The 26,278-nt window shown below is 46.8% G+C and overlaps 1 protein-coding gene across 2 annotated transcripts in view; it reads right to left on the bottom strand.

The window, feature by feature from the left end:
- Tbxas1 (thromboxane A synthase 1) overlaps positions 1-26,278 on the bottom strand; it is a 165,212-nt gene that overhangs the window by 96,454 nt on the left and 42,480 nt on the right. The window contains exon 4 of one of the 2 annotated variants that reach the window (XM_050148062.1): positions 2,280-2,376. The exons of the other annotated variant lie outside the window; for it this stretch is intronic. Within the exon in view, the coding sequence (XP_050004019.1) occupies positions 2,280-2,376 (97 nt within the window). The remainder of the gene's footprint in view (positions 1-2,279; positions 2,377-26,278) is intronic. 2 annotated transcript variants of the gene reach the window in all.

Here is a 26,278-nt window from a genome sequence, read left to right as displayed (position 1 = left end):
TTGTCTGTGAAATGGACAGGTTCTCTGCACCAATCTTGTGTGTGTGTGTGTGTGTGTGTGTGTGTGTGTGTGTGTAGAGTGTTTCCCTGAATGTACGTCTGTGTACCACATGGGCACAGTGCCGACAGAAACCAGAAAGCAACATTAGAGCCCCTAGAACTGGAATGACAGGAAATCGTGAACTGTCATATGGGTGCCGAAAATCAATTCCAGGTCCTCTGCGAGAGTAGCAAATGCTTTTAACTGTTGAGCCATCTGTCCACCCCTCATGTATTCCATAATGACCAAAAACCCACTCTGTTGTTCAATAAGCACAGGATGCAGGAGGATGCCTGTCATTTGATCGCTCTGTCGCAAGCGCCATGCAGTTAAGTATTGCCACCTGACCCTTGGATCGCCCTGCTCTTCCCACAGTGGGGGCCTCCCCACGTGTGCTGCAGATGTTTCCACGGGACTGCTCGCTCCAAAGACCTGAGGATGCAGTGCTGCCTTCTCCCTCCTTACACTTGGTACTCGTGGGATGTCTGGCCTATGGCAGGTCTGCACAGTGCTGCTAAATGGTCAACCAAAGAATGAAGGGTTACCTACCATCTCTGGAAGAATGGTAAGGGACGTTTGGGGTTGGAGAGATGGCTCAGCAGCTAAAATGCTTGCCACATGTGAGGACCCCTGTAAAGTCAGATTCGGCAGCACGTGTCTCCAATCCCAGTGTTTCTCCAGCAGGATGGGAGGGGAAGGCAAGAGGAGTCCTAGTTTGGGATACATAGCAGCCAATGACAGGAGACTCTCTAAAAGAAGGTGGAAGGCAGGAACAGACAAACACCCGGGGTTGTCTCCTGACCTCTACACCTACACTGTACCTGCATGCTCTCACACATATGCACTTAAACATGTGCATGCATACATGCTTACACAAGCACACAAACATATACACACACACAAACACACTTCTTAATCCGATGCTGTAGAAAATGGTAGGTACCATGGTTGTCCAAATTCTCACAAGTATCTGCTTATTGGTTCTCTTGACTCTTCCTAAGACTTAACATGAAGGTCACCCCCCTTCTTCGTTATAATTTCTGTCTCCTCACCTTGGGAAAACCTGGGCAGCACTGAACACTGTTATCCCTTCTATTTGGAATCTTTCTCACTAAAGGTAAAAAGCTAGAAGTGGGCTGGGGGCTTGAGCAGGCTCTGGGTCCTCTGTGGACCCTGGCTGCTAATACTGGGGGGCTAATTTCCCTACTGCTGGTGCTTCTCTGCTCTCTCTAGCTTTCCTAGTTCCGGAGGAAGATGTAACCTCAGACCCTCAGAGTTCGCGCTCTGCTCTGTATTTCTCAGTCACTTGGCGTGAGCCCTGTGGACCCTCTAGCTTTGAACACAGCTCTAGCCAACTCTCCTGGCTTTCGCATTTCTACTGGCTCCCATTTCTCTTTTGCTCTAGCTTTCTTGGAGTGTTTCTTAGGTGTAAATGCCATCTTTGCAGCAGTTGTCTCTCAAAAGCCCGTGCTCACCGGGGAGCTAAGTTTGGAGGGGAGCAGACCTCAGCCCCGAGAAGCCTGTGTAATCTTGTTTGTGGTAGTCTGGATGAGAACGTCCCTCAGAGGTGCAGAGATTTGCACATTTGGTCCCCAGTCACTGGTGCAGTGGGAAAGGCTGTGGAACCTTTGAGTGTTTATAGCCTCACCTCACTTCCTGCTTCCTTCTGCCTCGTGTTTGCATCCTTCTCTGCTTCCTTCCGTGTTTGCATCCTTCTCTGGCCACTGCCTGCCACTTCTGCTGTGAGCTCCAATCCCTCTGGAGCGGTAAGCTCAAACACACTCTTTCTTCTAGAAGTTACTTTTGAACTTGACATTTTATCACAGCAGCAGTAGCAGCAGCAGCAGCAGCAAAATGACGAACTCCCTGTTGCTGTGATAAACACCGTGACCGAAAGCAATTTGGAGAGGAAAGGGTTTGTTTTCACTTCCAGCTTCCAGGGCAGAAACTGAAGCGGAGACCACGGATGATCATTTCTTACTGGCTTATGGTCAGCTACCCTTCTAGGGATGGCACCACCCACAGTAGGCTGGGGCATCCAGCATCAATTAGCCATCAAAAAAAAATGCCCCACAGACCAATCTGATGGAGGTAGTCCCTCTGCTGAGTTCCCACTTCATAAGTGTGTCAAACTATCAACCAAGGTTAACTATCGCAAGCCACCCCTCCACACCTGTAAGTTCTTACATTTTAGGGTGACCCCACCCCCATTCATCCGTACACCGAGAGGAACTACGTACCATTCTGTTGGAAAAGTTGCTGAAGTTCTCAACCAACACCTGCTTGATCATGTCAGGTTCAGAAATGACAATATACATCCGACGACCAAGATAGTACCTGGGAAGAATCAGACAAATTGCTTCTAAAATACGGCGCTTTTACCTGTTTCTCGCCCCTCCCCCCACAATGAAAGAACCCAGAGTGGTTTAGAATGAAGGGTGAACAATTAGTGGGAAGTAAATATGTAGACATGGGAGAGTACAAGCTCCATTGGCGAGCGATAGTCGATTCAAGATAGTGTCGCCAAAGCACTTCCCATCAACACCTGCAAACTGCCACCTTGTCCCAGGACTGGAGATTTAGATAAGACACTGTCCCTGACTCAGGCGGCTTATGGGCTGAGAGAAAAGGCAGGTCGATAAATGTCAATGCACTAACAAGGGCTCCTGAGATCCAACAGTGAGATGGAGGGGAAATGGCAGAGTTTCCCAGAGACGAGAGGTTGGCATTTTAGAATGAAAACATTTATACTAATTCCATGCTGAATGAATAGGCAGATGCCAGGGAGAACACAGGAATGATTAACCCTGCTTCTGAAGGGCTGAGCTCTGTCCAAGGGAGTTCAGCGGATACTGCCGGTATCCAAGAGGTGGAGGACCGCCTCAGCCAACCACCTGCTGCTGGTGAACTCTGGCCAGAGGGAGTGCTTACATACGCGGTTTATCTTTATGAAGGTTCCGAGGACCCAAACCACCACCCCCCTGCCCTCACCCTTCTGCCCCCACCCTCCCCACCCTCATCCCCCCACCCCACCCCCGCCCTCACCCCCACCTGCTCGGGTAGCACTGTGACTATGGATTAACTGTGCACAGCAAAGCTAAATAATGATGGGGCCGCTGCCAGGCACGCTTCCAGATGAGCTGACACATTCCTGGGTGTAACTGGCTGCCTGGTGCCGCCTGTTCAGAGCATCGTGGGTCAGATTTTAAAAGGGAAACCACGTTAACAAAAAAAAGGAGCTGAGTTTGCCCTAGGATTCTAACTCAGCTTTTCGTAAGCGAAAACGATGTTCATTTCAAAATTAGTTTTCCCTTCACCAAATATGTGAAAAAAAACAAGAAGAAAGGTGCTGTTGCGATGGCCAGGTTGGCAGAGCACCTGTCACCCGACCTTGAGGAGCTGAGCTCAGATCCCCAGCAGTCACAGAAACAGAGCTGGCTATGGCCATGTGTTTCCCCAGGGCCCGGAGAGAGACACAGAGATGGTGGGTTTCTGGAATCACTGGCCGGCCGGCCTGTGAGCCCCAGGTTCAGTAAAAGACCTTGTCTCCAAAGATGAAGTGGAGAGTGACTAAAGGTGCCCCCAACATTAGCCTCCACATCATGCACACACATGTGCACACACACGTGCTCAATACTTGAGTGAGGTACACAACAGAACACATCCATACATACTTCCCTTTTTTTGTAAGAAAAAGGATTTATCTGGCATCTATTAGGCACTCATAAAATATTCATCCAACTGATCATGTTTTCCAAAATTGTTAGGGAAATCTTGGACCACAGGAATTCAACAGATGTGGTACAAGGAAAGAAAGGCCACCAACTAGTTCCTTACTGTTTTTAACCAAGAACACCAAAAATAACCCAGTGCAGCCATTACCAACACTTTTATAAAGTCTGTGGCAGGTGTCACAGAGTCCTCTGAGGACCAGAGAGAGAACCAGGCTATAGATGCCCAACCCAGAAGAAAGAACACTTATAAGACTCTGTCCACATTGAAAAGGGTGCGGACCCCTTGCCTCCGCCCGGAACAGGGCTCTCAGATTTGAAGTGTGCTGTAAGTCACCTTCATCTGAAGAAGCGCTAGCTGAAGAATCCCCCAGTCTGCAAAAAGACTAACTTAAAAAATTCAGGCAGCCAAATGAACCTCAAACACAAAAAACACACAGCAGGATGCGTCACAATGACGCTTGGGAGAAAAATGGAGAAAGAAAGAAGAAAAGTCTTAACATGGCCCTTGTCAGGAATTAATTCAAAGGACAGAAGATTTCTCATCAGAAATCACGGGGCCCGAGACTGACGAGACTGCTCGGTAGGTGGGCGAAATTGTGCAAACAAGAGGAGCTGAGTTGAGAGTCCCAGAACCAGGTGTGGCAGAGGGTTTCTATAATCGCAGTGTGTGGAGGCAGGAAGGTGGCCGGGAGGGCCTAGCTCTGGGCTCTGAGAGAGACCTTGCCGTATAGGAGCGAGATGGGGAGTGACAGAGAGGACATAGGAACAACACATAAACAGGAAGGGAAAGGTGGTTAGGGGGAGAGAGAGAGAATGGAAACCAGAGGACTGGAGAGATGACTCATTTGACCTGCTTGCTGCTGAACTGAGTTCAAATTCCCAGCAGCCATGGGGGGAGAGGTGATGCTGGACATGGCAGCACACACCTCTAATCCTAACACTGCAGAGGGAGAGATGGGAGACCCCTTGGCCCTTCCTGGGCAGCCAGTCCTGCCAAACAGTGAGCTCCAATCTCAGGGAAAGATCCTATCTCAAAATACAAAGTTAAGAGAGATAAACGAGACATCCAACATTGATCTCTGACTTCCATGAACATAAGTACACATGTGCGCATGTACACACATGTACACATACATATGCACAAATGTTTACACACACAAGCCCAAATCCTGGAGGACAGAAGGAATTGTGTGTGTGTGTATATTATAATATATATTAGCTGATACAGGCAAAAACTTCCCAGTATCTCCCTGGTGAAGGTATCTTTCAGGAAACAGGTTAAACATTGCGCTTTAAGAAGAACAACTAAAAGAATTTATCACTAGTAGATCTACCCTAAAGGAAATTCTGCAGTGATAAGTGGAATGATAACAGAATTCATAAAACAAAGACCACAGGTGAAATACAATTGGCTATCTATGCCTCTGCTCATACCTTCTTTAAGGATACTGGATGGCTGGAGCAGAGCTAAAATCTCACCAACTGTGATCAGCACACTTGGAGGAAAAGCTGGAGATGGTTACTTTCTGAAGTAAGGAGGCAAAGCCATGTGGAAGGCGTCTATATTCACTCAGAGTGTAAGGCAGCCACACTCAACCCATAGACCAAGGTAAGTTATGTATGCATATCTTGAAACTACTAAGGACACAACACAAATGACAGCAATATTTTAATAAATCAGAAACAGAGTGTGTGATGGCTCAACTCTTAGGTGCACTTGTTGCTCTTGCAGAGGACCTGGGTTTTGTTCCCAACATCCACATGGCAGCTCCCAACCACTTAAATGCTCCAGGGAGTCTGAGGTCCTCCTATGGCTTGCACAGATTCTCACACATATGCACACAAAATAGACAGAAAAAGAAGAGCAGCAAGGAGGGGACAGAGGACGGGAAAGGGAGTGGCAGAGGATAAAGGAAGGAAGGGTAAGTGATATGCTGTCATGGAGCCCATTCCTTTTCATGCTGATAAGAATATTAGTAAAAGAAAAATATAGTACCAGTCTGAACCACAAAAATGACCACGAAAACCTATGACCACAAAATTGGAATTCATAATTTTAAATTCATTCTCACACAAACTACCACAGCAAGTAAAAATTTAAAAAGTTTAGGGAAAACCCACAGAGAACCAACTAGGGATGGAGCCCAGTGATAGAACATTTGCCTGACTCATGGGGTCCTAGATTCATTTCCCGTCGTTGCAAAGCAAGACAGCAACACACAGAGACACCACAGACACACAGACAGACAGACAGACACACACACACACAGACACACAGACACACACACACAGACACACACACACAGACACACACACACACACTGTTGAGGAAAGAAATCTAAGAACCCATAAGTAAATGTGGAGACAAACCATGTTCAGGGGTGAAAAACACTCTAAAGGTACAATCCTACTTAAACTCACCACAGACGTGATGCATTCCCAATCAAAATCCTACCAAAAATTAACATAAGCATGGTCAAACTTACTCTTAAATTCATATGAGAAGACAAAAGATTTTAAAAACTTATTTTTTTTCTTGAAGAATGAAGAAGGAGAAACGAGTATACTAGCAACTTGACTGCAGCAGTTGAAACCATGATATTGGTAGAGAGAGAGAGAGAGATACATGCATATATACTCTACACATACACACTCGTAAGTGCATGTACAGTTGGAGGAAATCTGAATGATCTCTGTGCATGAATCAGGTTCCGCCTGCTGGTTTTGATAACACGCTGCAATTTTACCTGCATGTGGTGTAGATCACCAAAGGGTAAACTTAGATATGAAGACGCTGAACCTCCCTGTGCATTTTTTTGTTTATTTGCTTGCAAATTTCTGTGCATCTATAATTATTTCAAACTAAGATAACATTTCATGCAGGAAATTAATAAACTTTAAAGACACAGACCCGGGGAGGAGGTGAAAATTTGTAATAATAATAATAAAATTTAAAAAAATAAAGACGCAGACCCATTCCCAGCCAAGCCTGTCCTACCAGACTTGGGTGCCCCCAGAAACCTACATAGCAACTAGTTCTCGGGTTCAGATGCTAGAAGATGGGCCACCCTTCTAGGACAGTGGCTCAGAACCTCAGCAGCTGGCCAAAGCCAAAAATGGAGCGTTCAAGGAAGGATGGGCCCCACCCAGGCCTACCAAGCCTGGGTTTCAGACAGGGGACAGGGGTGGGACCAGTCACCCACTTATTTTAACAAGCTCCCAGGGGATTCTGATGCCATTGACAGTGGACACATCGGGGCTCACCTTAGAAACTTTGGTCTCTCTGTCTGAGCAGAGGGCACGCCTATTTTCATTTCCTCAAATCCTTAAACTATGGGAGGCACGTATATTTTGGCAAGATATTTGTATTGAGTTTCTTATGATCAAAATAATTTTGTACACCCTCTGGATTTTTGTAAAAAAGCAAAATAATACTTGTATATTCTGGTGGAAGGAGTCGCCACGGGAGTCTTTCTGTATTTTTCTAGTAATATTACTAATGCTAAAACCAATTTTGCAACAATTCCTTTAGAATTGCCTCAGAGCTGCTTTATGAACCTCGTGAGAAAACTGGCCCCGTTTTACATGTAAATTGTGTAATCTTGTGAATTTATGCTGATAAAAATGCTCATCTGTAGTTTGAGGAGCTCCTGGCAAGATCTTAAATAGGGAAAATGCATTTGACTTACGCAGGTGCGGCCTTCCTTCCCAGAGCCTGGGATGGCTCCACCATGTCAACCTTGGGAACCTCTTCTCCTTGGGAAGCTATCCTCCCAGCCCATGCAGCTCTGAAGGCAAGGTTACAGAGCCATGCCCCTCAGCTCATGGGATGGATTTCATCATCCGGGCCTGGCTGAGCATAGCATCCCATCCTTGGTAACTGGTCCAAGGCTTGCACACTCCATCCAGCATGCACTGGGATTTTTCCAGACGTTGGGGCACAAAAGTGCCATCTTCTTCCTAGAGCGCCAAAACTCCAGCTCAGTATATGAATCTGGGGATGTGGGGATCATTTTCCTTCTGCATGGAGGGAACCTATCTGCAGAAGGAACTGAGAGATGCCCCCAGAGATTTAAAACACAGACATGTGCGCGTGCACACCCACACACACTGAGAGGGGGGGGAGAGAGAGAGAGAGAGAGAGAGAGAGAGAGAGAGAGAGAGAGAGAGAGAGAGACTTTCTAGGAAGCACAATTTCAAATTTCAGCCTCTGGCCCTTGTATCCCTTCACTGGATCCCACAGGCTTACATTGTGTTAGTTTGACTTGGGTTTCTATCATATATAATCACAAAATCTGAGCCAGTACAGTGTTGGTTCTGCCTCCAGGAAACTTCCTTTAAAAAAATACGATCTCTGTCTTGTTATTTTAGTATGTACTTTGGGTTTAAATGTTTCTACCGAAATCTTTGCTGTAATTTAATCTTCCCCGGGAGGAAGGTAGCCCTCGGAGGTGTGTTCAGGTGGTCCCTTCAGGGACTAATTAGGCCACAGAGGCTTGGCCTCAGAATGGATGAATTACTGGGTCACCCCGAGAGCAGATCTGTTGAAAGGCTACTTTGGTACCATTTCCAGGACGTACTCTTCTCGTTGTGTGATGTTCTGGACTCTGCACAGAATTCCCATCAAAATGAGGCTCCAGTCAAATGCAGCTCATCAACTTTGGACCTCCCAGCATCCAGAACCGTGAGTTGGAGAAAACCTTTCTTCTCTGTAAGTCATTCAGTCTAAAGTGTTTTGGTATGTATTTTCCCGCTCCCTGTTTCCAGCTTCCTGAGACGGCACAGCACAGTATGCCTTGGGGCTCAGCAGGTGGATCTGCACTCATCATCCCACTGTCCCGTTGCAAGGGACGGTTTAGACAAAAACTCCTGACTCTCTATGCTGCAGCTGAAACATGGGGGTGAAATGAAGGTAACCATAATTCACTGCAGCTTTAATTCTATGAATTTAGAAGGAAATGAAATTCTGGTTCTTGAAAGTTAAGCTGATGGGGTGCAAAGAAAGAGCCCAAACCACGAAACTGGTCAGTGATGTGTGCCTAGGTCGCGGGTCCTTCTCAAAACCTTTGCGGTCACCATGGTTAGCACCAGTGTTTGCTCCCTGCCATGCTGAGCTTCCTACAGTACCTCACTCACTGCATGTACGTAAGAAGAAGCCATTCTACTCCCTTCTGGAACAGGAAATCAAGACTTGACCAAGGCAAGGACTTTCCGACCACTGCCTAGAGCTGTCCTTCTCCAAGATGCCCAACCTTGCCTTTCCTCCCAGGCTGGCTGGCCTGGTCTGTAAAATCCAGTGCAAGCAGGTGTGCTAAGGGCCCAGGCAAGCTCCAGCCACACTGTCTGTATCTTTTCCCTCCTCAACGGACTGAGAGCAGATTCTTTCTTTAATGGACCAGAAACCCCCTTCCAGCCCAATTAAGGAGGTGAGGTCTTGCTCCCTGCTAATCCGAGTTGCGCACTGACTACTATAGGGGCCAGAAATTCATAACCAATTATTCATTTATATTTATTTATGCACAGAATGATTTGCTTATTCACCCCAGAGCACCTGGTGGAAGAGAAAATGTAGGCAAATCAGTGCAGTACTGTGCAGTTAAAAATAACACTTGTTTGACTTGCTTAATTAGTGGTTTTCTTTTCTTTCTTTCAAAAAAAAAAAAACCAACTGACCAGTCTGACTAAAATAGCGCAGCTGCCTTCTTTCTGGGAACCATGACAGGCGAGACTGTTGGCATCAGCCTGGGGGCCACCTGGCCCTATTCCAGAAGGCCCTGCCCTCGGCAGGGGTGACGAAACTATAGGACTGTTTGTTCATGGGTGGGAGTCGGGGGGTTGCCACTCACAATCACACAGAAAGATCCAGGCTCCACAGCTAGGTGTAGGTTCACCTTGTAAAAATAGCAGCGTGGTTCTGTTAATGAATAATAGTCAAGCCCAGTATTAATTGGTGCATCGAAGAAGTATTTATCAAGCACATACTCTGCCGGGCATCCAGCTGACAAAGTCTTACAAGTCTGGAGGAAAGTGCACCGGGCGTGTATCTGAAGCAGGGAGCTGTGGGCACTTCTTTCCACTTTGTTCTGTAATGTGTCAGGATTTCGCAGTGAGTGAGTGACCTACAGAAGATGTAGAAGGGGTTGTCACTGAGTTGGCCTACCGAGGCTGTCAGGGGTCCAAGGTGAGGTTGACAGTGCTGTGTCTATGGGCAATGGGAATCTTGGGGACTCAGTTGCAGGCCTTGCTTGCAAGTAACAGCTGGGCCACCTTGGACAGATCGTGCCCATCGTGAGCCTGCTTCTTTGAGAAAAGAGGTCATGTTAAAGGTCAATGGGGAGTTTGTCAGCCCTGAACTGTGTGTCAGTGTGACTCGTGGACAGTGATAGCCCATCTATGAAAAATGAACTTAGAGGTGCCTGTTGGGGGGGGGGATTAGGAGGTTCCCAAGGGAAGCCTGACACCTCCACGTCAGCAGAAGGAATCTAAACACATGCATGGAAACACATAGGACCTGCTGGACATCACTGGACATAGGGCTTCTGTGCCTCAGTGACGGCCTCACCTCCCAGCAGCAGAAGATGCCACAGGCAGATGTTCCTCTGCCCTCACATCTCACCTTTGGCTGCATATGGAAGTGTCAGGAAGCGACACAGGAAAGGGGGCCTTGTGCTCTGGCAAGGACTATGACAAGTGGCCAGACTCACAAATTCCAAGGAGTTCAGAGAAAGTTAGCTTGATGATTTGCAGTTCCTGAACACTTAGCATAAGCAGCTCCTTGTGGACTAGTGGTTCCTGGGCTAGCGGCTCCTCCCAGGCTACTGGCTCCTCCTGGGCTAGCGGCTCCTCCTGGGCTAGCAGCTCCTCCTGGGCAGTCATCTCCTGGGCTAACAGCCCCTGGGATAGCTATAGAGAAGCTGTGGTTTCCATATTGTTATGGGGGGTGCTGGAATCCCATTTTAACCTCTCATGCCGACTGTGTTTGGGCCTTGCCACTTTTACTTAAACCATTGCAGCGGCTCTCAGTGGGGGTTTGTGTCTCCAAAGCTAAGTTCCATTATGGCCAAACCTACCTTTTGGGGACAGAAGGTAACTATGTGACCTCACTCACTGTAAGTTCTGATTGGTTTCTATTATTTGAAACAAGTCCCAATTTCTTAACCTTTAACTGCTGGCCCTTCTGTTTCCCTACCAAAGTTCTTGGATTCCTTATTTTATATTTTATAGCATCTCATAGGTCTGAAGAATTACTTAACACTCTTGTTCTTGATTAGCAAATAGGTACTCATGTACCCAATAAGTACTCATGTTCTAACAACTTAGTAGACATTTACTCTCTCTCTCTCTCTCTCTCTCTCTCTCTCTCACACACACACACACACACACACACACACGTACTCTTGCACTCAATGGACATAGAAGATTGAAAGCAATTCTTGTGGTGACCAATAGATGTCGCTGTATTTTTCAATAAACATTTACAATATTTAAGGATGACCCTATGGATTAATTGTGGCATCCTGGGGGCGTCTCAGCACACAGTTTGAGAATTACGGCCCCTCACTCTTCTTATGAGAAAGTTATTTGTGGTTTCCTAGATTTTCAGTCTTTATATCCCTTTGCTTTGTCCAGATTTCCCCTCCAAAGTGCTTATTAGCACGGGGATACCCTACAGGCATGCAGGCCACCCACCCTGTTCTTGGGGCCCTCACTCCTGGAGCTGACTTTTAAAAAAAAATTAGCTCTTTGAGAATTTCACATACTGTATTTTATCATCTTCACCCCCACTCCCCAACTCCTCCTAGACCCTTCCCAACTTCATCCACTTCTTTTTAAACAGTCCCGAAGTCTAATTTGTGCTCCCCATCTACCCACGGGTATGGGACCATGCACTGGAGTGTGGCCAACCTACCGGGGCCACAGCCTTAAAGAACACTGACCCTTCCTCCTCCGGAAGTCATCAACTGCCAATAATTTGTTAGCAGGGGTTCGCATGTCTCTTCCAACTCCACGATGGAATGTTGACTGGGTTGATCTTGTACATGTCTTGTGCAGGCAACAGCTGCTATAAGCTCACAAAGTCCTGTCATATCTGCAAGATGCTGTTCCTCTCTAGTCCTCCCTGACTCTGGCTCTTAAGGTCTTTCTGCTACCTCTTCCTTGATATCCCTGAGCTTTGGGTGGGTCATCCCCATCTGTGGCTGAGTGCTCTGCTGACATTCTCTACTCTTTGGCCATTTGTGAATTTGTGTGTTAGTCACTATCCACAGCATGAAATTTCTCTGATAAGGGTTAAAAGTCTCATGAATCTATAGATGGAGAGATACAAGCTCAGAAGGAAATTTAAAACTTTGTCTATTTAAGCAGAATGATAGTAGAAGATTCAGCCCCACCCCCAGAGCCTGTGAACTCCCTAACCATGGCGTCTTGGCCAGAGTTACAGTACCAAACATGAACTTCATCTGTGGAGTAGGCCTTTAATCTAATCTCCATAACATTTGAGCTACTCTTGCACCGACAGGCATGTCTTGCCATGGTCATTACTGAATTTCACAGGGTTCATGGTTGGAAGACTTGATAATCACCCCACCCTACTCAGCAACCTGCATAGCACCTTCCAGTACTGTGAGAGCTAGCCAGCACGGAAGAGGCTTTGTACTTAGCCCTGATTTCATTCCTCCATGTCCCATGACCAAAGTACATAGTGTCTTCAGCTGCAACTCCCGAAGCTCTTAAGCGAGCAGGGAATTCCTCTATTGATCTCTCTCATGCCGCATCACACCAATGTCGTACCTACTGGCTCCTCACTGCTCTGCGCATTCTTGGAGGACACAATCTTGCCTTATTTTTCTTCTGGAATCCTCAAGAAGGCAGCAGAGTTCAGGTCCATAGAGGAAGTATGAGGATGGTTTGCAGAGGCCTTTCAGGAAATCATGTGGTCTCTCTGATGCCTATATTCCTGCCTCTGGAGGACCTGAAGAAGACTCCATACTGCTGAGCTTGGTTCTCTTCACTAACCTCTGTCCTACTTTCCTGATGCCATGCAGTCCAGACCATTTCCTAATACTTGGGGACACCCTTTCTTGACTGCCTTTATAGCTTGTGGACCCCTCATCTTGGTGGCCAACGTACAGAAAAAGCCCTAGACCTAGTTGGACAAAGTGTCATTGTGGGGAGCTGGATGTAAAGAGCCCTCAAATCGCCTTTGACCTCAAACCAAGGCTTCTGCCCAAACACCATCTCCAACAGTTTCCTTGTTGTGGTGACGCTGAGATGCATTGCCCAGAGGTTTCCTCAGGGTATGGTTTGCCGTCCAGTGCAGAGACAGCTATTGACTCCCCGTGTGTTGGCTTCAGCTGCAGGAAGCTTTGTCACCTGAAAGCCAGGATCCAATGACAGAGCATGTGACTGACCTTGTCGGGAGATGACCCTGACAGCTCATCACAGACACGAGTTCCCAGCAAACATGCTGTACCCAAGCCTATCTCATTGTCAGTCAGGAAACCGGCCTGCAAGATCTGCTTTAACCAGTCCCATAGCTACGAGCAAGGACAACCAGCAACATTCGGAGGCCGGGAGCCAAGCCAATTATGTGATGAGCCGTGAACCATCTTTGTCTTCTTCTCCAGCTTTCTACTTCCTTCCCCACTGCCTCCGCCCCTGTGCTCAGGACCTTCCCCTAATGGTTCTTACCAAGTGGAGTGCGCCTTCTCCTTGTGCTCCCTTATGTTCCCCACGAGACCGTAGACAAATCCCACCTCCTCCAAGAAGCCTTCTCCGCGTTCACAGCTTGGATCCCATGCTCCATTCCTGTTCTGTTTTGGGAATACTATCCCTTCCTACCTGGCTTTCTCATGCTCCTTGGGCGGCATCTGTGTTTTCCTCCCAAATTAGACGTTAACTTGGAGAAGAGTGACAGGAATGAAACTCGATTGTGGGGATGGATGGTGGCCTCTGCCACCACTGTCTGCTGAGCGCCACACACAGACAGATATCACCGCCAAGTAGACCATACCTAAAGACGGGCCAATGGGGAGCACTTATGGAGGTGGGATAGCCATCCCCTCCCCCTCTGTCTTGTGCCATTGGGAGATCTGGGCAAAAATCTTGAAGAGTCAAGGAGAGGTCACAGAGTGGATGTCCTATCTCAGAATAATTAGCAGAGGATTCAGGGTAGAGACCATTGCAGTTGCATCTGTTGGAGACACTGGGCAAACCCTTAGGGTATCTAGGCCACTGTCTCTGTATCTGGTAGATGTCACAAGTCTTGGATTAAAGCAAGTTTTCAGCCCTCTTGAGAACATTCCTGCTGGCTGCTAGGAATATGCATGTGGTCTCTAGGTAGGTTTCTAAGCACTTGTGACCACAGGGGCTTCATGGTGTCTGTGGTCACAGGAAACCCTTGAAATGGCCAGAGAACTACGGATCCACCTGGCGAGGCCCCAAGAAGAGGAAGCACCATTATGATTTGCTCTGTGCTACCCAAGCTCACTTCTCCTGCATGCTCTCCTAACCACCCCACCCCATCGGCACCAATGGAAACATGGATGAGGCTTGCTCTGGGGAGACTGGGACTGTCACAATGGTATAGTGTGTGGATGTGTTTAGGCTTCCTTGGGGGGCTGCCTGCATTTCCAAAAAGGCCCTAAACTTGTCCGCTGGGAGTCACAGGTCCAGGCAATGATCTACTTCTGAGTCTGTGGCTGTTCTCTGGCGTTTCTGGCTGTAGGCAGGAAGAAGATAGCCTCCCTGGCTCCAGCCCTCAGAGTCTTCATCTAAAAGATGAAGCCCCCCCCCCGCATCCTGGTGAGTTATGACTACATTAAGATATAGTAAATCTTTCTCTAAAAGCAGAATTATGGATACAGGAGAGAATTGGGCAACAAAGGGGGAAAATATTTGAAACAAAACCTATAACGATAAACCTCCCTCCTCTATTGAGTATACCGCCCATTTAATTTATTCAGTTAATAAAACGTATTCCCCAGAGGAGGACAGACAGAGGTAAGCTGCAAGCCAATCTGCCTGTGTGAGCGGGGTACGCATGTATATCTCATAACAATAAAAAAAACAGTAATTAAGAGATGTATTGAAGTGTGTAGAAATCCTGAAGGACACTGGGGATTCCAATCCAAGTTAGTGTCCTTGTGCAAATTTAATTCAATTGGGAATAGATAAATAAAAATAAAGGAAAAAAAAACAAATTCAGAACAGATGTTAGGCAAGCGATTTTTTTCACAGTAAGAATCATAAACATGAAAAGCAGCCTATAAGGCAAAGTTGTTGATGCCAACAGCATCAAGCTACTAAATAAATAGTTGGATGGTACCACAGGGACAATGGAACATTAAAATAGTCATTTGGCTGTCCCTGAGAATTTCTGCCTATACGTTACACCCAGGCATAGTCTTGGGTACTGGAGGGAGTGTGTGTGTGTGTGTGTGTGTGTGTGTGTGTGTGCATTTGTATAATATACTTGAAAGTATATTACAAAATCACCTGCCACACAGGCTCAGAATAGAAATAGAGAGTCTGGTAAGGGCATTGCCACTTCTGTGAAGACAATGAAGCCAGAAGAAGAACCCAGTGCCAGTGAGGGAATGTGCTGTCCTGAGCTGGGTGTTAGAAAGCCCACATGTGTGACAGCAAGAAAGGGAAGTTTTAATAAGAGATCCAGACACAACCAGGGAGAAACAAAGGCAGGGAGAATTTTTAAGCACAAAAAAATAGTTTTTAGAAATGGAAGTAAGCTTCAAGATGATCAAACACACGCATGCACACATGTGTGCATGCACACACGCACACACATGCACACACATGTATGCATGCACATACACACTCATGTGCACACAATACACACATGTGCTTACATGTACACGCACATACATGCATGCATGCACACATGCGTGCACAGGCACATGTTTCATAGCTTAGGAAATAAATACATTTTTTCTGGAATCCCATTTAGAGACAACTGAATGGAGGCACCATCTCCTGAGAACACCCCTCACTCAAGAAGATGCACCAGGGCAGGGATTCTCTAGAGACACAAAAATGAGAGGACCCACATACCCGCATGCAGGGACTCGGGGACCTAGCCTTGAGCAGCTGAGCAGGGTTCCTGATGTGCATGACCTCCCCCAAATGCTAACTGACTACAAGAAAGCCTTTGAAAGTCAGGCCAGAGGAGTAAAGACATTACAGCTGGACTCCTGGATCCTTTGGGGGCTCTGAGTGACCTCTGAGGTCCACACCCTGGACCTGTGATAGAGACAGGTACTCGGGTATGTTGTAAAGGTGACCGAATGGCTGAAAGATTCGTGGGACTTCCTAAGAATAGCTGGGTTAAGACCAGATGATGGCTTCTAATCCCGTGTTCTTTCTGCTGCCCTAAGGTGACCCCAGGGAGGTAGGGTACAGGCAATGGCAACACCCTTGGAGCAGGACGTGAGGTGGCAGACCAGAAAGGACCCTACCAATGCCCTGTGCGGATGGGGCCCACTAGCCCCACAAATACACATTTTCTCTATTCATCCCCAGATGGCCTTCACTGTATACAACAATTTTGTACTTTAATGGGCTAACTCCTGACAGATGGCCTTCACTGTATACAACAATTTTGTACTTTAATGGGCTAACTCCTGATCAGGACAGTCATGATCCAGCTTCCTCTAAGCTTTGATTTTAGGAGTAATTTCTCCCTACTCTTTTTGTCTTCTAGAAGATACCAGTTACCCAAATGAGCAAAATAAGATCTTTCTAACATTTGAGGTTTCCTTAGGGATAAGTTTATTGTGAAAAAATATGTACCAAGAGGCAATTCATTTAGTCAGTCAACAAATATTTGATAAGCACCTGCTATGTGCCAGACAGTGCTCTAGGTGCGTGGAATAACAGGATGGGCAAGAGATAACTTCTTATTTTGGAATAAGAGAGATTCAGATTAACAAAGAGATTCATATATGTTGGCTGGTCTTTTAAAAAATGTGATGGCTTCATCCTGGCATCTTCATACATATGTGCCGTTAGAGTTTGTTTTCATTGGCTGCCTGCTCACTCAGACTGCCTCTCTCTAGCTGGTCCCTTTCTTTATCCGTTTGTCCCTTTTTCTCTCAAATGTATTCCATCACCCTCTCTATCTCTCTATCTCTCACCTCTCTTTAGATCTTCTCTTCCTTTCCTGAGATCCCCTTTCTAGTTTCATGACCTACACACACACATTTACAAACATATATAAAGTCTAGGTTCCACCAGAGAGATAACATGGCTGCAATTGTCTTTCTGAGTCTGGCTGATTCACTTGCTATAATGATTTCTAGATATATATGTTTTTCTGCAAATATCATGGATAATTTTATAATGGTAGAGCCTGGATATCAACTTGATTGTGTTGAGAAATGCCTAGATTAATAAGGCACCTGGGGGTGTGTCTGGGAGTTACCATTGCACCATGAGGCTCTGTCTTCATAATGGCTTCATCTGTTTATGGATTCAAAGTTTTAACAGGCTACTTAGAGGTAGTGGAAACTGCAGAAGGTGGGGCTTTGTTGAAGAAAATGTCAAGATATGTCTTTGAAGCCATATACTTCCCTGAACCCTTTCTGTCTTCACTCTGTTCCCTGACCATCATGGGGTAAACAGCCTCCTGCTACCACCTCGGTGTGCTGCCTCAGCACAGAACTGGCCACCATGGTCTGCAACCTCTTATATCAGTGACTTTCCTGCGGCTGTGATTAAAATACCAGGGCCAAAGCAACTTCTAGAAGAAAGAGTTTGTTTTGCTTTATGGCCTCAGAGGTAAAGTCCATAATGGTGTGGGAGGCGTGGTAGCAGGGACAGGGATGCTGAGAGATCCTCTCTCAGATCTCAGCTGCTAACAGGAAAAAGAGAGAGTGAACTGGAAGTGAATTGAGGCTACCAGTTCTCAAAGCCCACCCCCAGTGACGTACTTCCTCCAGCAAGGCGTTGTGTCCTAAAGGTTCCTTAACCTCCCCAAACAGAGCCACCAATTGAGTGTTTAAATCACGAGGGCTATGGGCAACATTCCTCATTCAAACCACCACAGCTCTGAAACCATAAGCTCGGATGCTTCTCCTGTCACTATGCCAATGCAGCGAACAGCAAACTAATACACTATATAACCTGGTGCACACTGCTTACTGCCTCATGCCCTTTGCATCTTAAAGATGCTCGTGTGTTGTTGGGTGGTTACAGGAGAGACCATACTGGAAGGATGTAGCCTACTCTTAAATTACAATGTTTGATATGTGGATGGACCCTGGGAACAACGAGAAGCATCTCTTACAGTCATAAAAGCAAAGAAGGTAGCCCACAGCGTTATCTCATAGGTTCTTAAAGAGTCTATAAAAGGTTGTCCAGAGGATGGTTTTCTGGAAGCCCTGGGACAGTGGGCAGGTAAAGACTCAAGTGTTAGGCACCAGGGAAATGTAACAGATTTGGTAAGAGCACAGCAACATGGTGGAACTTAAAAACACAGACAAAGGCCTAAGGCCCAGCATGAGACCTATGATGTCACAGTGGCTACACATGCTATGCATGCAATGACGATAGGCTGTGGCCATGCAAACATGCACACTAAATACTGGGATGGCTGGCTCCTGGGGCTTGGGAAAGGAAGCGGAGAGGTTCAAAGGTTGAAGGGAGCAGCGCACAAGCAGAGCACACAGCAGCGCGGCCCCAGCCTCTCTACTGTAGACAGAACAGACATGCTCCCTCCCACCCAGGACACTTTGAAATAGAGATAGTGAGCACCACTGGCTGTCCTGCTGATTCACAATGCCGAGGAAACGACTCTTGTCAATGTTTTTCTGTTGTTTGTTTGCTTGCTTAGTTTTTTTTGTTTGTTTTGTTTTTGAAACAGGGTCTCATGTAGCCCAGGCTGGTCTCCAACTCTATGCAGCAGAAGATAGCCATAAACTCTTGGTCCATCTATACCTGCCTCAGATTACAGGAACGAGCCACCGTGTCTGACTAGAGGTTGTTGTCTTCCATGGAGTTTTACCTTTTATTAGGTCTGTGTTTCCACTCAAAGCCCGTTTTCCATATTCTACTCCGAAAAGATATCATGGGACACAGAAGAGTTCTGTGGCCAAATAAGCAGCGAGCCTTGAGCTTCTCACTTGGAGACTTTCCAAGCATCTTGTCCCACGGAGCTCACTGAGATATCACGGTCACGAAGGCTGTGTTCCTTGGACTCTGCTCCCTTCCTTCTTATTTTCCATGCAGCGGCCATTATTGTTGGTGGAAGTGGTCCAGAGGACACGCTTTGAGAAATGAGCCCATTAGACTATCCAGTGATAAGAGACAGAAGATTCCAGAGTCCGGACACACCCTGGAACTCCCATCACCTCCCCTCTTGTAGAATGTGGTCCTTAGAGGAGTTCATTCCTAAATCACATAGGATCTTCTGTCATCAAGAACTCTCCTACTGTCTCAGTGTTTGCACCCCCAAATCTGGATGTTGGCATCCTAATCCCTTAGGTAATTATATTCTGGGGTGGCCCTCTGGGGGTAATTATGTCATACAGGGCCCTTTTAAACGGATTAGTGCATTTAGAAAAGGATCCCAAAATTGCTCCTTTATGTCTTTCACCATGTGGGGCCACCCATGAACCAGAAAACTAACACCCACCAGACACCCGACCTGCTGGTGCCCTGATATTTGAGCTTCCCACACCCCAGAACCATGAGAAGTAAATTTCTCTTATTTATGAGTTACCCAGTGTCTGGTATTTTGTAACGGCAACCTGGGTAGACTGTGACATAGTCAGTTCAGCTGACTATGGCGAGCATGAAATCCCTTTTCCCTTTGCCATGTGCATGGTGTCACTGTTTTAGCCTCAGGACAGGAATTAGTCACTTTCCTTGTGGGTACGACAGAAAACGGCTTAAGGAAGCAAGGTTTGTTCTGGCTCACAGTCTGAGGCTACAGGCCACCCCAGCAGAGAGGAACGGAAGCAGAAGCTTGAGAACGCTCACGCTGCATCTGCCCAGCCGTCAGGAAGCAAAGACTGGAAGAGCTGGTGCTCAACCCCCTTTTTGTTTATGATTTACTCCAGGATCCCAAGCCATGGGATGAAGTCACCTGCATCTAGGGTGTGTTAAATCTGCCCTCCTCAATTAACAAATTCTAGATACCTTCCTCATTGTTATGCCCAGCGACAATCAGTGTTCACCACCACAGAACTCAAAACTGACATCAACGTCTCAAGTGGATTCACTTCGGTCTTACAACTCAAGCCTTGTTCAATTCTGCTGTCTTTCCTACAAAACATTTCGTATGTAAAATTTCCCATCTGTTTTCTTCCCCGTTTCTGATGATTCAAACCACTGTTTTCCCACCAAGGCTAATAGAATGTTCTCGATGAATATCCAATATCGCATTTCCCCAGCATACCCTTATTGCCTGCTCTTCTCCGTTCAATCCTAGCCCAGATCTCTACACCTCTTCCAAAGCTTAGGTGCCTGGGTACATGCTTCTCTGTGGGCCCCACTGCATTTGGACATGTGGAATTAGACAATCTCTCTCGGTGACTATGTTTGTGCAGGGTCTCTGGAGTACAAAGGGGCATCTCCCTCGCCTCCTCTAGCAAATGGTCTCAAAGCTGGAGTAGGTGTCTGTGGAACAGTCGGAGGCTGCATTAGCAAGTTTCCAGACCTGCCCTTGACAGAGTGAGGCGACCCAAACGCCACAGTGAGCTCCTGGGATCGAGGAAACTTCAAGAGGTGAAGGCAGAATGGAGGAGTAGACACATACATCGTACAGAGTTTGACAGAGAGGAGACAGGAGAAGGACTTGGAATGGAGACCGCTGGGAATTGATTAAATGAACTGAATAAACGGCAGCACACAGCTAGTTGACAATGGGGCTAGCTTCGTTTTGTTTTTTTTTTTCAAGTGCTAGCTAGTTCACAGTCTGTGGAAGTTTGGAGGGGAAGTCACTGGGTCATATGTTCTAACCAGAAATGCGGGGTTCACATTGGCCAGTTGGGTTCTTTGCAAGGAAGAGCATATATTTCTCCTGGAGTTCACCTTCAAAGTCTGACAACAACGATGATTACCACCTGATCTTGGCAGAAAGGGAAGGCTATGGCAATGCTACAAAATATCCTCCAAAGGTAAAATGGTGGCGTTGCTATGGGAAACAGCACAGAAAGTGCCCCTCCCCATAAAAGCAGAATTTCTATCTGATATTGTAATTCTCTCTTTAGGATGTATACTACAAAAAAGGAAAACAGGAATTTTAAGAAATGTTTGCATGCCAGTGATCATGTTGCGTTATTGAACTGAAAACAGGGTCTTGGATATATCCATGTCCACCCATGAGCATGTCTTCATTACTGACCACAGCCAAATGTTAGAGGCAAGCCAGTGTCCATCAACATGGAGGATATATCCAGGGTACTATTACTTTTTTATGGAAGAGGAAGGAAATTCTGACACATGGTACAAGACAGATGAACCCTGTGGACATCCTCCTGAGCAATCCTTCTGATTCTGTCAAGGAGCTAGAACCTGCAGCGATGGCGCCAGGGGAGGAGGGGGAAGAGGAGGGCAGGGTTTGCTGGGGACAACAGTTCAGTGTGCAGTATGGAAGCCCAGTGCCTCTGAGCGGTGGTGACCGCACAGCTCTGTGAACATGGTTAGCAGCGCTGGGGTGTACAATGAGAAATGGTCAAGATGGTAAATTTTGTCTTGTACACACTTTATCACAATAAGAAATGTCCTTTAGTGAAATGGCCTTTGTGCCACTTTCAGTATCTGGCTTTGTCTGTGAAGCAGGGGCCATCAGTCCAACAGCCAATCTTCCGATCGATTGTGGGTAGGAATAAGTTCACCCTTCCCCAGCTCATATGAAACCATTGTTCTGAGCTACTTATGGCACCTTGGGTCCCAAAGCCCTGGCAGCTATCAGCAGGTTCAGATGTGGAGAAGGGCGGGATTCACGGATGCTGAGGAGGGAGAGGAAGTATCCTCTTAGGCTTCAGGCTGAGGGGGACAAAGATAAGAGACTGTTTTCTCCATGGGCGATTTGAAGAACCTAACTCTAGCAGAGAATGCAAAGACTCAAGGGAAGCACCTGAGCATTTCTTGGCTGATTGCGGGAGGAATCTGAAGGCTATGTTGGCACTGGACACAAGCTGTGGACTGGCATTGAGGAAGAGATGGGAACCTGAAGAGTCAGAGGCAACCTTAAAGAAAAGTAGATTCACCGCCTCTTTGGTGGTTCCTATGCACCAGTCACTCCATTAACAATGCAAAATGTTGCATGGGCCTATTGGTTTTGTGGGAGCCTAGGCAGTTTGGATGCTCACCTGGATGGAGGTGGGTGGTCCTTGGACTTCCCACAGGGCAGGGAACCCTGATTGCTCTTTGGGCTGACGAGGGAGGGGGACTTGATTGGGGGAGGGGGAGGGAAAGGGGAGGCAGCGGTGGGGAAGAGACAGAAATCTTAAGTAAATAAATAAATAAATAAATAAATAAATAAATAAATAAATAATGTTGCGGGGGGGGGGGGAGATCCTTCACGCCGTCAACTAGTTGGGAAAGGCAGTTTCCACCCAGTATCAGACTGCCCAGTCCCCTTGCAACTGAGTGGCACCTAGAGATGATGACAGATGTCGTAGCTCAAAAGACCTGCCCCACGATCCGCACATCCACCTTGCACGCATAGACAGGCTGTCCACCAGCCACTGATTTGGGGCAAACATTAGGTTCCTCCTTAGGAAAGGTAAAAAAAAAAGGGCCACCAGCTAACAGTGCTTCCCCAGTGGTTAATGTGGGGTCTGGAGAAGGTGTCAGAGAGCCAAACCTTTATAGGTAGACCCATCAACTGACAACTGAACCCAGGACAGAAAAGCCTCATATTAGGGCTTGCACAATTCTTGCAGTTGGAGGACAAGATGGAGGAGATGTTGTTAGGAGTGGGGTCTTGAGATGCAAAGAACAATCAAGGAAGTTATTTTAGTAGTTAAGCTTCTATTATCCGCCCTAGGCATGGAAGCGTCATAAAACTCGGTGGTGTCTTGCTTGGGAATTGCTTTGTGCACATAGCTGTGGAAATGTTACACATAAGACTGATCAGGAATAATTGGAGTGCGTGGCAAACGACTTAGACTCCCCAAGATTTACGGGTCCTGATGAAGAAAGCAGGACTCGGTCCATTTTAATGAAGAACTCTGATCGTTCAGAATTTAGAATTTCACATGCATGTGATGGAGGGCATGTGGCCTTGTGTTTAGGCCAATGCTCGGAGCTGATTTGGTTTTAGACATTGAGATTCCATAGTTCATTTTCTGCTGGTAAGGGACAAAGTTTCAAACTTTTTTTTAATCATTTAAGGGTTCCCTCTCTCTTCCCTTTTCCTCTGCTCTTCCTCCTCCTCCCTCTCTCCCCTCCTCTTCCCCTCCTCCCCCTTCCTTTTCCTCTCTACTCCTCCTCCCACTCCTCCACTCCCCCCCCCAACCCCGCTTCTGAGGGTTTTATTTTGTTTTGATGTTTTGTGTTTTGAGGCATGGCTTGGTGGTAGCATAGGAAGTATTCCAGGGTCTGGGAAGGATTCAGATAACAGATTCGGAACCGAGTCTATACATCCACAGCTTGGGTTGGCCTTGAACTCATGATTTTCCTGCCTCTGCTTCTTGAGGGCTAGGATTACAAGTTCTGTGCTATTATGGCTAGATTATTCAAGAGTTTCAGAGAAGCAAAAAAAGATTCTCTGCTCACAAAATAATGATCAGAGAGGAAATTCAGTTCGATGTTATCAGGTGTTTTCTGTTTCTTATAATATACAAATGATTTTATTTTTATTCTGAAAGCAAATATGATCTGTCCATCTTTTTGGATAGAATAGAAATGCTCTTTAATTTCTCAGCTAATTAGGTGAAGAGCTACCAGAATTGGGTAAATACGTGTGACACTTGAGGCTGCACACAGGAGTTCTTGACAGGAGACATTTGCATAAAGCTCGGTAATATCAGGACTTACTTCCAGAAGAGAGATGCCTTGACAAATGTCACAGTGATTCATGACAGTGTTGTGCAACTCTATTATGCATTTTGGGTTGAACAACTTGGATTTGTTGCAGGTACAATTCAATTAAATGGGAAATTTTTTTTTATTTGAACTGATTAGCTAGAGACAGAGCTTTTTTACAAAACTCTAATGTGAGCCAGTCTATTGTTTGGGAACACATCTGTGCAGCTTGTCATGTGGGGATAAAGGAGTTATTGATGCTACCTCTGACTGTCACCGTTTGAGGAGCTCGCTCCCTCCCACCTTGAAACTGGTGCGTGCGGCTGTGCTGTAGATCTGGGTGCCGCCGCCGAGGCATCAAGGAGGACAAACGGGAAAACCTGTAACTGATGTCCCCCCCCCTATGGTGCTCCACTCATCCCTCCAGGCTGCTCCATCCCTACCGTCAGGCCCTACTGTGGGTCAGATCCCAGGAACACAATAGCAGACCAGTTCCCTTGGTCTGGATGTGCCCTGAAAGGATGGGCATTTTCCTCACAGGTGGTACTAGGAACGAGAGCTGGATTTGGAGTTTGGGCCGATGCTGTGCTCTGAGTCTCAGAACTGAGTCTGGTACGTGATTCATCCCTGGGCTCAGAGCCCAGCTTATGTTCCCACCAGCAATCTTTCTAGGGCTCAGAGGCCTCTCAGTGAAGTCCTAGTGGCCAAGACAGGCTTCCTTGGTGGCTGCGTGACTGGTCACTCGACTCCTGCCCAGTGATCTCCTTCTCTAGGGACGGCCTTCTCCTGCCCATTCCACTGTGGCCGGTGCTTGCTAGAACATGGAGCTTCTACTTCTTACCCTCCATGTGTGTCCAATCTATAGCCCGCAGGCTGCATGTGTCCTCAGGTAGCTAGGCACATTTGTAAGCCTTAGTGTCATACTGTAATGTCAAAAGGTCGGACACCAGCGGGACACTGCACACTACCCATCGGCTGGAGCTACCTCCCTGTCCAGAGCCTCATCTGTTTCCCATCGCTAATCCATCCCGCTGAAAGGGGTGGTTTCTAGGTTACTCTCTCTGCTACCCCATTTCCTTGAGAGTTTTCAGTCATACTACACTGAGCCAGGAAAGCCACCCGGATTCCTTAGATAACTTTACCTAATGCAAAATAGCTTAGATGTCCTAAGTAGTCAATTGATACCTTATTTCTGTGAACTTCTTAGCTTAAAATATACTGGGCTAGGACTGGAAGGCAGTTTTGATAATAGCTGAGTTGTGTAAAGACTAAGAAGAGAATGATGCTGTTGGGCAGGAGGCACTGGCCCTGGGCTTAGAGCCAGGTGTGTGAGCACCACTTCCAGAGGGCCAATGCTGCCGCCTGGATATGCTGCAGCTGCCCACAGTGGACTCTTGCTGACTTTGCCTGAGCTTTCTCAGAATCCTAAATTCCTAGGGGGTAAGCATCACACACACACACACACACACACACACACACACATGCATGCACACACACATGCACACATGCACGCATGCACACACACACACACACACACACACACATTTTTTTCTAACATAAACCGAAAAGAGTCATCAGCTGGAGGTTGCCTAGTTCCTACCTGGAAAGGACTTTGGGATATCACCTGGTCTTTTGCTTTTACATTAATGGTCTTGACACACTAGTGGTTGTCCTGGTTGGATTTTGTCAACTTGACACAAACTGGAGTCATCCGGGAAGAGGGAAACTTAATTGAGGATTGCCTCTATCATATTGATATCGTATCATACAGATTGCCTGTGTGCATGCCTGTGTGTGTGGGCCCAGCCCACTACCGGCAGAGCTATCACTAGGCAAGTGGTCCTGGTGGTATTACAAAGCGGGCTGAGCAAACCAGGAAGCAGCCTTCCTCTTTGCCCCGCCTCCATGTTTCTGCCTCGAGTTCCTGCTCTGACTTCCCTTTATGATGGACTGGAAACTGGGAACAGAAACAAACCCTTTGTTCCCCAAGTTGCTTTTGGTCATGGTGCTGATCACAGCAGTAGACGCCGGTTATAAAATCAGTTTAGAGAACTGTGAACAGCCCTCATTTGTCTTCTTTTTCATGAAGCATTCCCAGTGGTTCTTACAGAGTAAATAAGGCAGTGTTTCACAAAACCCCCATTTCCTCTGAGTGTTTCTCTGCGCGTGAGTGCTCACACGTGCCCATAGGCAGGCCTGAGTCCTGGATCACAGTGGTCAATCTCTGTTTACTGAGGTTCATAATAAACAGAGTGTCAAGGCCACTGATCCGGTTCAAGTCTCTCATTTACCTCGAAGCAAACAGACGGAAAGTGAATGATTGGCCTAAACCCATTAAGCTAACGAGCGGTGGCTAGGAAGAGTGGAAACTGAGATTTTTCACACCCCCACTACCATATTCATACTCCAAGAATGAATTAGTATACATTTGTTCCTTCTGAGAATCAGTCACAAAAGCTGGGACACAGTAGTCATCAAAATACAAAGCATGCTCCATGACTATCGCTGCGTGG

The sequence above is a fragment of the Alexandromys fortis genome, unplaced genomic scaffold (genome assembly GCF_014885135.2).
Source record: "Alexandromys fortis isolate MF-2015 unplaced genomic scaffold, M_Fortis_MF-2015_v1.1 scaffold_57, whole genome shotgun sequence".
Lineage (NCBI taxonomy): Eukaryota > Metazoa > Chordata > Mammalia > Rodentia > Cricetidae > Alexandromys > Alexandromys fortis.
Note: the sequence above shows the minus strand (reverse complement) of the source record. Positions and strands in the feature narration are given on the sequence as shown.